The sequence below is a fragment of the Coregonus clupeaformis genome, chromosome 17, assembly GCF_020615455.1.
Source record: "Coregonus clupeaformis isolate EN_2021a chromosome 17, ASM2061545v1, whole genome shotgun sequence".
Taxonomy (NCBI): domain Eukaryota; kingdom Metazoa; phylum Chordata; class Actinopteri; order Salmoniformes; family Salmonidae; genus Coregonus; species Coregonus clupeaformis.
Window position 1 is genome coordinate 10,557,397 of NC_059208.1, and position 12,222 is coordinate 10,569,618.

At 42.8% G+C, this 12,222-nt stretch overlaps 1 protein-coding gene across 1 annotated transcript in view; it reads right to left on the reverse strand.

The window, feature by feature from the left end:
• LOC121586575 (thrombospondin type-1 domain-containing protein 7A-like) overlaps positions 1–12,222 on the reverse strand; it is a 186,362-nt gene that overhangs the window by 64,253 nt on the left and 109,887 nt on the right. The window contains exons 8-13 of the mRNA XM_045226705.1: positions 9,425–9,619; positions 8,629–8,664; positions 6,397–6,643; positions 5,026–5,141; positions 3,496–3,628; positions 3,253–3,356 (exon numbers count right to left, since the gene is read on the reverse strand). Coding sequence (XP_045082640.1) covers positions 3,253–3,356; positions 3,496–3,628; positions 5,026–5,141; positions 6,397–6,643; positions 8,629–8,664; positions 9,425–9,619 — 831 coding nt within the window. The remainder of the gene's footprint in view (positions 1–3,252; positions 3,357–3,495; positions 3,629–5,025; positions 5,142–6,396; positions 6,644–8,628; positions 8,665–9,424; positions 9,620–12,222) is intronic.

The following is a 12,222-nucleotide window of genomic DNA, read 5'->3' on the forward strand; positions in this document are numbered from 1 at the left end:
AGTATACCCTCCCGCACATACTTCAGTCAGACTGCCATACCGGAGCTGTACAAAAAGTGCAAAGAGAAAGTCGCCGCGGAACTTAAAACGGTGGAGTTTTTTTGCTAGCACTACTGATATGTGGTCAAGCCGCACAGCTGAGCCGTACCAGAGTCTTACAGTCCATTTTATTGATCAGAACTGTTGGATAAGTATGGCTGGCAGTGCCATACTCGTAGTGAACTTTAGTCTGTGTGGTGTGTTATTGTTGTGTACTTGAGATAAGTGAGGCTCATCTATTTTATATTATAATATTCAAATCGTTTATAAAAAATAGTTTGTCTAAATTAAAAGTGCATTTCTCATTTTTTATTTATAACTTTATTTACTTTGATTTTACAAAATATTTTCAAAGCAAATTCCTTGTTTCAGTTGTGTGAAATGTTACTGACTTGGGAGCAGTAAGATACATACAATTTAAAATTATTTTTTTCTTAAGACTGTACCTTTTGCACACAGTGTTTACAAAGTTCATGCCTTTGTTTAAATTATTTAAATGCACAGTGGCAAAGCCACAGATGTTTCTGTAATGAGCAGTTCAATAAAAATGTCATTTATTTCAAGTCATACATGTTTGAATTTAATTCTAACAAATAGACCCAGCCTATGGGAAAGAACATTTCACACTAAATGTATATACTATTGTGTTGGTCATATTTAAATCATTATGTTTTGTAGGGGAAAAAGGATAAATAAATTAAATCGCATATTAAATCGCAATCGCAATATTGGGGGCAAAAAATCGCAATTAGATTATTTTCCAAAATCGTTCAGCCTTAATCGCCAAGCAGCTTGGTGAGAAGGTGACAACAGTTGGTGCGATTATTCGCAAATGGAAGAAACACAAAATAACTGTCAATCTCCCTCGGCCTGGGGCTCCACGCAAGATCTCACCTCGTGGAGTTGCAATGATCATGAGAACGGTGAGGAATCAGCCCAGAACTACACGGCGGATCTTGTCAATGATCTCAAGGCAGCTGGGACCATAGTCACCAAGAAAACAATTGGTAACACACTACGCCGTGAAGGACTGAAATCCTGCAGCGCCCACAAGGTCCCCCTGCTCAAGAAACCACATATACAGGCCCGTCTGAAGTTTGCCAATGAACATCTGAATGATTCAGAGGAGAACTGGGTGAAAGTGTTGTGGTCAGATGAGACCAAAATCGAGCACTTTGCCATCAACTCAACTCGCCGTGTTTGGAGGAGGAGGAATGCTGCCTATGACCCCAAGAACACCATCCCCACCGTCAAACATGGAGGTGGAAACATTATACTTTGGGTGTGTTTTTCTGCTAAGGGGACAGCACAACTTCTCCACATCAAAGGGACGATGGACGGCGCCATGTACCGTCAAATCTTGGGTGAGAACCTCCTTCCCTCAGCCAGGGCATTGAAAATGGGTCGTGGATGGGTATTCCAGCATGACAATGACCCAAAACACACGGCCAAGGCAACAAAGGAGTGGCTCAAGAAGAAGCACATTAAGGTCCTGGAGTGGCCTAGCCAGTCTCCAGACCTTAATCCCATAGAAAATCTGTGGAGGGAGCTGAAGGTTCGAGTTGCCAAAAGTCAGCCTCGAAACCTTAATAACTTGGAGAAGATCTGCAAAGAGGAGTGGGACCTGGTGGCCAACTACAAGAAACGTCTGACCTCTGTGATTGCCAACAAGGGTTTTGCCACCAAGTACTAAATCATGTTTTGCAGAGGGGTCAAATACTTATTTCCCTCATTAAAATGCAAATCAATTTATAACATTTTTGACATGCGTTTTTCTGGATTTTTTTGTTGTTATTCTGTCTCTCACTGTTCAAATAAACCTACCATTAAAATGATAGACTGATCATGTCTTTGTCAGTGGGCAAACTTACAAAATCAGCAGGGGATCAAATACTTTTTTCCCTCACTGTAGAGAATAGGGTTACATTTCATATTCACTGTCTCCGGTTCTCTCAGTTAGTAACACACACAGAGGCGAGAACAACTGTAAGTGATGAAACTGAACGTAGTGTAATGTCTATTGACTTTCCCACCCAAACAGACTGAACAGATAGCATTGAGTGAGGAGGAGCAAGAGCTCTGTCTTGAATTGTCTCTCCCCCTGCGTCAACGTTTACACAGATACCATTACAGGTAATGGGGCCTAATGTGGAGAGTGAAGAAGGAGGTTGAAAAGTGCTCATCATCTGATCAGATAATGGTATTCTACTTCAAGATGCTATTAGAGGTCTGGTGCAAGGAGTGGAAGAAAAACTCTTTGCCCTCAATTCACTAACTTCCGCCATTTTGTAAATCGAAGTTAGATAGATGCATTGTTGCCACGCTATGTCAAGCTCGTCGAGCTCAACACAAAGCAATCCACCGGAACTTACATTTTGTGTTTTAACCTAAATTTAACTAATTCACGCCTGGTAGGGCTAGAGGGAAGAGGTTTGGATAGACGATTTGGATAGAGGTTATTTAACCTTCACATCCTCCTTTGAGTCCCAGCGTAACACGCAGCCGGCCGCGACCGGGAGACTCATGGGCGGCGCACAATTGGCCCAGCGTCGTCCAGGGTAGGGGAGGGAATGGCCGGCAGGGATGTAGCTCAGTTGATAGAGCATGGCGTTTGCAACGCCAGGGTTGTGGGTTCGTTTCCCATGGGGGGCCAGTATAAAAATAAAAAAATGTATTCACTAACTGTAAGTCGCTCTGGATAAGAGCGTCTGCTAAATGACTAAAATGTAAATGTATTTAGAAGGAGATTAAAGATGGACGCAGCCCAAGGTGTTACTTTGATGCCCAGCTCCCCTTCTCACATGCTCTATCAGGGTGCTTGACCACATCAACAATCCTACACACTTCCACAGTCACATGCATAGTACCATGCAAGTTAAATCAAGTGCATATAAAATATTTGAAAGTATTTCACAGACTATGAATGTGACTGGAGTCTGAACCCTCAGAAGGGTCTATATCTACCTGTATCCAATAGTTACCAGATTATAGGTAGTCTCTCATGACTGTAAAGTTCAAAACCATGAAAAGGAAAAACCCAAGTAGGCCAAGATGCAAAAATAATATACTTAATTTAATCCATGGTCAAAAGAATATAAAAAAAAGGTCTCTCATGACAAAAGTATTTTCTTATACTTCCGTCAGTTCATATTTGAACACTTCGCCCCCAGAATCAAATTGAGTAGATAGTGCATGCAGGATTTTGTTGCTCACCTCTAGCCTGCAGCCCAGGCCCACAGGTCTCCACAGCTCCAGGACTGTCCTGACGAACGGACCAGGGAACCAACTGGCATCGCCGCCACTTGTGTGTCTTCCACCTGCAGTACAAGAAACAGGACACAGCTGAGTCATTTTGAGAGCCATAGTCGAAGTCTTGTTCTAGTTAACTTGGCACCGCTTTAGTCAAAAGAGACTACATATCAAGCAGAGTGGTCTTGATGGGTGATGGAGCCTTACCTGTATCCCAAACAGACAGACGGCGCCTCACAGTCTCTTTCCTGAGTCAACACCTCCGGGCACTCCTGTCCCCCATTGGCAGGCAGCTGGATGATGATGCGTTTCCTGTTTTGTTTCCTTTTCGTGTTGCCACCTTAAAAGAACCCATAGAAAAACACTTTATTCACACACTGTCCCAATCAATAGACAGGCACAATAACAGCAGTAATCAAGCAACTTCCATCAGCTCTAGAAGTGGAAAATTATCATGATGAATGCCTGTTATCTACTTGAGTAATTGCAAATCACAGGTCCTTGAAAATGTCCTTGTAAAACAAGAGTGTTTTGTTTGCTGTTTACTTTTAGCAGCTGTGTGTCATTAACCTTGACCATGAAGAACACGAAGACATAATGAAGGAGCACAGTTGGTTCCCAGCTCTCTAGTCTGGTGTTCTCCAGCAGATATGTACTTTCCTGACCAGTTCTGAGAGAAGGTAATGAAATCAAGTTTGGTATATTGATTGATATGGGCTTCCCTTCTCTGCTGGTGTCCACCCACCTCACTGATTGGGTGGTGGAGGTTATATTGCCCTTACAAGAAGTCCATCAGAATCCATTTGCGGTGGCCATGTCCATGTTGCAATGTATGATCCATAGAGGTAGCTAGCTACAGGAGATAGATACTATATTAATATGGTAGGATCTTCTGTTATCTTGACAGCTGCGATGGTTCTCATAGGAGAATGACAAATCCATTACCAAATACTCCTAGTAAAGCCAGATGATCTGGGTGCCCAACGACTGTTCTTTAGACTAAGTGTTGCTTAGCAGATGTTTCTGGAGAGTAGTCATGTCAAGTATTTCATGAATATAACACTCACTCCAAGGAAATGGAAATCACATAAACATGTATGCTAACAAGCATTTTCTAGCTGACAAAGAGGTTGTTGCAGTGTGGGCAAATTGCTTTAAATTGGCCAGGCACTTTCTGCTTATTAGCGGCATTTGTTCTAGTTCTTTATATAGAAGGATGTTGTCAAGCATCAATGCGTGTTTGTTGGTTGCTGTTCTAGGATGTCACAGCTCCTAAGTGAATTACAGTTTTGACTTGATGATTCTCTCAGCTCGAACTGCAATATTTGAAGAGGAGAAGAGAAATAATTGTATAATTGTGCAAGTGTTTTGTTTATCAGATTTGTCCGTTTGTCGGGGCTGTCGAAACCAGGAAGCAAACACTTGACGACAGACCCACTATTATTTAGAATTCCCTGTTGTAATTAATTCCTTCACATGCTTTGAAGCACATGCTCATTTCAAAACCATATGGCATAGGCTCCATTTCTTGAGCATTTTTGCCTTGGACAGACTGCTCTGTATTTGTATGTACTGTATTGCATACTTGACAATAATAGGATGTACCTGCTTGGCATATTGTACATCTCTTGACATAGTTGCATTTTTTCAAATGATGTGTACTTGAGTGAGTTGAGAGGCTGTACATTGTTTTAATAGCTGTGTATCCTTGAGAATATTGAGAAGGCTAGTAGGTACCTGCTTTGCATGTGGCAGGGCAGGCACTCCAGTCGCTGTAGGGGGTGACGATGCAGTCTCTTTTACATGGCAGGAGGCAGGGCCTGACCGTCTCAGGACGAATACTCTCCGGACACCTGAAATCACATCATCTAGATGTGTCAAACTCATTCCACGGAGGGCAGTGTCTGCGGGTTTTTCGCTCCACCCTTGTACTTGATTGATGAGTTGATGAATGTGTAGAGATGTGTGCGTATACCGCTTATGTTTATGAATGCATATTTGTCTTGTCAAAATAATATAACTGTTTACGGTACACAGTATATCAATACCGGGTCATTGGTCTAAGGAATACTGCAGGGATTCTCCCAGTATATTATGAATCACTGGTTTTAGGGCTTCAGATTGAGCCCCTCTATTGCTTTGAACATCATATTGCCTCTGTAACAGTGCTACATTGTTAACTCATTAATGTCCTGTTAAATGGTAATGAACTCATAAGTATATCATACCGTTCATTCATGACATTATATGATTTCATTATTTGATATTATGATATATTAATATATCGTCCCACACCTAGTGGGTCCATTAGTTTAGTGATAGTAGTTTAGCAGTTGTGGCAATTTGACACCACAAATAAACCCTATCAATGTTCATGTGTGTGAGTCCCAGAGCAGCATGGTGCGATAGTGTGTAGTGGTAGCTGGGTAAAATAAAACCCTGGATGGGAGAATCATAAACCTCAGGAATAAAACTGTCCAGGGTTCATTACCATACCCAGCGTGGGACCTAGCTCATCCCCAGTCTGTCTAGTAGCTCCAGCTCATCCTACCAGGATAATGCTACTATTAAAGCTGAATAAATAAATATCTAATTCATTATTATAATTCACTTCCCCCTGAAGATACCCTTAGGGTGGTAGGGATGGAGAACCCAGATGCTTTAGAACAACTGTCTGGAACCTAGGCAGAAACCCATCAAGGAACCCATCAGCTCACAGCTACGCAGCCAGACAGACAGTGGAAACAATAGGATATTGTTCCTTCCACAGATAGATGCTGGGTCAAAGGCTCTGCGCTTTCGTGCTTTGATTTATGCTTAGCAAAGGCTTATGGAACCCTGAATACATATTACACCACATCAGCATAAGTATAACCGCTCTACTCACATTTAATTTATTTAATTTCCTCTATCACGTTACACACATATTATAGTCATATACTACTTATATTGGTATTCAGTCATCTCGTTGAAGGAAGAACTCATACTCTAAGACTTTGGGTCTTTGAAAAGCACTATGTAAATACCATGTATTATTATAATTCTTACTTTAAAGATATAACTCTTACTTTGAAAAAGGAACTCTTATTTTGAAGGAAGGACTCTTACTTTTTGGGAGGCACCTGTCCCACATTGACCCGGACACAGATGACCTTCCGCGTCTGCATCCCCACAGAGCAGGAGGAGTCCCCTCCCCTGACCCCGACCCCGGCCCCTGTGGAGTTGGCAGGGGGGACCGAGGTGTCCTCGATACACTGTCCCCAGGGCCCTGTCTGCCAGTGGTACACAGTACAAGGGTGGTCGTTGCAGCTCCGCACCTCCTGGAGAGCAATGCTGTTGGGGCACTGGACCCCGCCTGTCAAACACACAACAACCAAATGGTCAATCAATCAAATATACTGTATTTATAAAACACTACAGCAGTTATCAAAAAGACCCCAAAGAGGAAGCAGAAACACAAACATCACATTCAAATGCAAGAGATACCTCTCAGTTACATGAATGTGGTTTGCCTTGACTGTAGAAGGTCTCTGACCATAAAAATCATGCAGAGGTGATATTGTGTGGGAGTTATCTTTTCTTACATCCTTAACAATGAAGAACCTCCTTTCCCTCCATATTATGTCACAGAGCTCTCTAAGACACCGTCCCTGAAACCTTCACGTCATGTAAAACAAGGCGAACTCTCCATACCGCTGTTATTTACTGAACTGTAACTTGTGGGTTTGGCTACCTCAGCTAATCCTTTGTCTCATTATGAGAGTGTGTCCTAACATAGCCTGTTGTAATTATTACTTAGGCATACTCTACAGGCTCAACCCACTTCTCCCTGAAATGGAATTACCCAGTCATTTCTATTCTGCTATTTTCTCCAAATGACTGTAAACTGCTCTCTCTACTCCCTGAGAGCCTAACTTGAGATCATCACACCACTTGAATTTTGGCACAAGGCTCAAATTGACACCAATCCCTCATTTACGCAGATCTCAAGTTATGATTTGGGCCTGAATTGGGAGGTCCTCAATCAGCATGTGTGATAGCAGATAGCTAGTAGAGCTGAGTTTGTAGGACTTCATGCTACACTCAGCCCACACCTGGCGTCTGACACACGCACACACAGACACACACACAAACTCGCAGCACACACCGCTTGTGATTTATCCTGGACAGTGTGTCTGTCTGCTGAGGTGTAGGAAGGCTAATAAATGAAGCGAGGCATTCAGCCTGATTCTGTTTCTGCAGTGATGACAGCGTGACTATCCTCCCCATGCCAGAGCATATCAGTATCCATTTAGAGAAATCCATAATGTAGAAAGTCTCTCTCCTGAGTGGGTATTTTGAATATGCCACAGACACTGTCTTGCTATGGTCCAATGGAGGATATCAACAAGAGCTGTAGCAGTGCTATACAATGGGCTACAACATGCTAATCTACTGCAAGGCGATGACACAGCTCAGTGTGGGTTGTATAGAGATGGGTTCTCAGGGCGTGACTGGCAGCTTGGACGGTAAGAATCTAACCCAGAGGCACTTGTTCCATTACTGACAAGACTCCCCCTTCTACACTTCTCCTCTCCTTAAGGTTTCAGTCTCCTCTCCTTAGGGTTACAGTCTCCTCTCCTTAGGGTTTCAGACTCCTCTCCTTAGGGTTTCAATCTTCTCTCCTTAGGGTTTCAGTCTCCACTCCTTGGGGTTTCAGTCGCCTCTTCTTAGGGTTTCAGTCTCCTCTCCTTAGGGTTTCAGACTCCTCTCCTTAGGGTTTCAATCTTCTCTCCTTAGGGTTTCAGTCTCCACTCCTTGGGGTTTCAGTCGCCTCTCCTTAGGGTTTCAGTTGCCTCTCCTTAGGATCTCAGTCTCCTTAGGGTGTCAGTCTCCTCTCCTTAGGGTTTCAGTCAGCTCTCCTTAGGGTTTCAGTTGCCTCTCCTTAGGATTTCAGTCAGCTCTCCTTAGGGTTTCAGTTGCCTCTCCTTAGGATTTCAGTCACCTCTCCTTAGGGTTTCAGTCACCTCTCATTAGGGTTTCAGTTGCCTCTCCTTAGGATTTCAGTCTCCTTAGGGTGTCAGTCTCCTCTCCTTAAGGTTTCAGTCTCCTCTCCTTAGGGTATCAGGCAGCACTTAACACTAACGAATGCTCATTACTAGCACGGCACTGTTGAGAGTCTGTAAATGTTTTACATAGTACAGGCATGAAATTATGCTGACTAGGCAGTGAGGGAAATATATTGGTACCCAGGTAGCCATACAGTATATCAACTACATACATCTACTTATAACATCTACAGAGCTGAATAACTACATCAATGGGAACACTGCATTCTAAGAGTATAGGAAATGATAGTACCGAAGAGTGCAGGAACCTTGGGCACCCGCGATAGACCTTAAAGGAAGGTAAATGCAAAGTTATGCATTTGTATTACCATTCATACATTTGTGAAAGGTGCTATAAAGAATACTAAGCACTAGGGCTCTAAGCACTTCACACTTCACACTCAGACGCTTTGAACCTAAACATTGAAAATGTAGCTCCAGAGAGTAGTACAGACATCTATCCTAAAGTTTCCAAGCTTGTTATTCCTTGTGACTATGCCACATCACAGAACCTTACCCTGCATCACAGTAACCCAGGCTACAACCTGAGCAGTCGCTGTGGAGGAGGAACATACAGAATAATTTATAAAATATTGACAATTTGGCTCATGGAACATAGAAGAGAGACAGAGCAAAGACTGAGGGTATGGTGAAATGCTTGCTTCAGCAGCCTCATATAAGATATCAGATACTCTCCTGCATGCTGTGCAGAACTGGGATCAAATGGGGGAAAAAAATCTTCTTTCAAATACTTTGATCGAGCTCATCTGGTGCAACAGAACCAATAGAAAAGTGCAAACCCTGCCCATATGGCATGCACTATTGGCAGGCTCCATCAAACGCTCAACATACTTGAAAGAAAACAGATACTATTTGAACCCCCGGTCTGATGCTGTGTGGCCTGGTCCCAGATACGTTAGTGTGGTCTTGCCAACTCCCATAGGTCAACTCCTATGTTAGGCATGACAACAACCATAGGAGTTGGCTCTACTACACAAACAGATCTGGGACCAGGTCTGACGCTGTGTGTTGTGTGATTGTGGTCTCACCTTCCCCAGCATTGTAGGCCAGTACTGAGCGTGCTCTCATCTGTCTTCCCTCAGTGTTCTTCCCGGAGCAGGTGTGTGAGCACAGGGACCAGGAGGTCCAGGGACTGAGGACACAGTCCTTGGGGCAAGGCACCTCACAGACGACAGGCATGGGCAGGATGGCATCACGGCATAGTTGGCGGTCTACATACTCACCTGGAGGCACAGGGAGACAGGAGACACAGTATATGAGGCTAGCAGTAGTACCATCTTTGTTACATACATATACAATACACAGTCAGCATCATGTGTGACTCCCGAGTGGCGCAGTGGTCTAAGGCACTGCATCGCAGTGCTAGCTGTGCCACTAGAGATCCTGGTTCGAGTCCAGGCTCTGTCGCAGCCGGCCGCAACCGGGAGACCCATGGGCGGTGCACAATTGGTCCAGCGTCGTCCAAGGTAGGGGAGGGTTTTGCCGGCAGGGATGTGGGTTCGTTTCCCACGGGGGGCCAGTATGAAAAAATATATTTAAAAAATACGTATGCATTCACTAACAACTGTAAGTGGCTCTGGATAAATGACTAAAATGTACATGTGCCGATATCACACACAAAATCGCATAATCAGATCTGGCACATCTGTTCACAAATTGGACATATACCACAAACGCCCAAGGTGCCTTATTGCTATTATAAACTGGTTACCAACGTAATTAGAACAGTAAAAAATACTTGTGGTATGCGCTCTGCTATACTACAGCTTTAATCCAATCAGCATTCAGGGCTCAAACCACCCGGCTTATAAGAGAACACAAACCACACACAACATTTGTCCACATGTTCACCAAGTCTGAGGGGAAAATAGGCACTGGGCATTACAATGCATGTTTACACCAGCATAAAATATTGGTTGCTTTCTCAGACAAACAAGCAGGCAGACTAGAGAACCATTGGATATGAGGGAACAAATCTGGGGAATTACAACTTCTTTCAAAGCAAGAACCTATGAATAAAAGTGGATATTTACACCCATTTAAATTCTAATTCAGGCAGTGAGGCATTAGTTTAGTCTTTTACTCATGACTTTGACAGTGCACTTGGAAGAAAAATGTGCTCATATCCAAATTATTGCATCTCTAATGCATAAGCAAGCTGGATAAAACCTTGTGTATCTCCAACTGTGTCAAGTTACATAGACATTAAGACAACAGATACTGAGTCATTGTCATCTTCTCACACACACACACACACACACACACACAGACACACGCACAAACGCACACACACACACGTCACTGGACCATGATGTTCTGTCCAAATGTCTTGAAAAAGCGTCTTGAGATTCATGAATGAACAAAACACGTGACATACAAGCACATTTTTATTAATTGGCTTTTAACACAAACATACTACTTCCTCTACCAATGTATACTTTTAGATTCCTCCAATCTACAGTGAAAATGTATCTTGGTGTAGACTGCTCATACATATTCCATATGCTTAATACATAACACCATTGGAGCTGGCAGAACGAATGGTACTGTATAACAAGTATATCAAGTATATTTTTTGATTCAATAAGTAGCTGTTGGTAGTGTCTTGTTAGGGCAGTTGAATTTAAGTGCCTTCTTTTCCCTAGTAGTCTACCTAATCATTGGTGTTTGAACTGCCTGATTGGCCAGTACTTGTGACTGTCGTTGTCTCAAGCCTATTTGTGCAACAGTGTTGCTAATTTGGGAGTGTGTTGTATTGTAGGGGGTGTTTTCTTCACCTCTGCCAGGTAATCAGCAATCAGTGCTGGGAGGTGTGTCTTTCACCTCTGCTAGGCATTTAGTGCTAGTACTTCAGTCTCCCCTGTATTTTCAGCAGCAGCTGTAAACAGCGGTGTTGTCACCAAAACTAAAACGTTCTGCCGAGTTATTATGCAGATTTATTATTATTTTCGGATGATCTCATTTTGTTGTTTTGTAGCTTGGCAACTATGTGTGTGTTTTCTATACCTGTTTGCTCCTCTCCCTGTAGTATTTACAGACGCTTCCCTCCCTGTGGCTGCAACCCTTCTAATTTAGTGTACCCTTCGCGCACATTCCTTTTCCCACTAGCACTGACTTCGCTGATAAATACTTTGTTGAGGGAAAATGTACTTGATACGATTGTGATGTGCTGTTGTCTCACCGAGCTACTGTATCTTAAGGTGAATGGTCTAATCAGGATAAGAGCGTCTGCTAAATTACTCAAATGGAAATGTATAAAGTTCAGTAGCGTGCCATGTGCATAAAAACTCTGATGAGACAGCTGTGCACATGGCAAGTAGTATGGTCCTCTCGATGTTTGCAAACATGAATGAAAGTGTTTCCTCCAGAGCTAAAACAGAACTAAGCACTGCTAAGAGATAGAGATAGAGAGAGGAAGGGGGAGAGGGAGAGACTTATTTAGCTTTTATCAGGCATCAGTTGCAGATTCATAGCCTTGTGGAATTACTTCATTTGATTTGACAGCCTGTTAACAGATACTTTCAAATCATTTATGAGTAACGGGTAAATGTTAAATGTTTTTTTTAAAGATTGAGCTAAAATGTGCATATCATTTTTGCATCAAAAAATGTAATGACCAACATAGACACATGTATACAAACAAACGATAACGTACACACTATACACACATGTACACATGGATTTTGTGTTATAAATATGTGGTAGTAGAGTAGAGGCGTGAGGGCACACACTTAATGTGTTGCGAAATCTGTTATGAATGTATTGTAATGTTTTTAAAATGTATAACTGCCTTAATTTTGCCGGACCCCAGGAAGAGTAGCTGCTG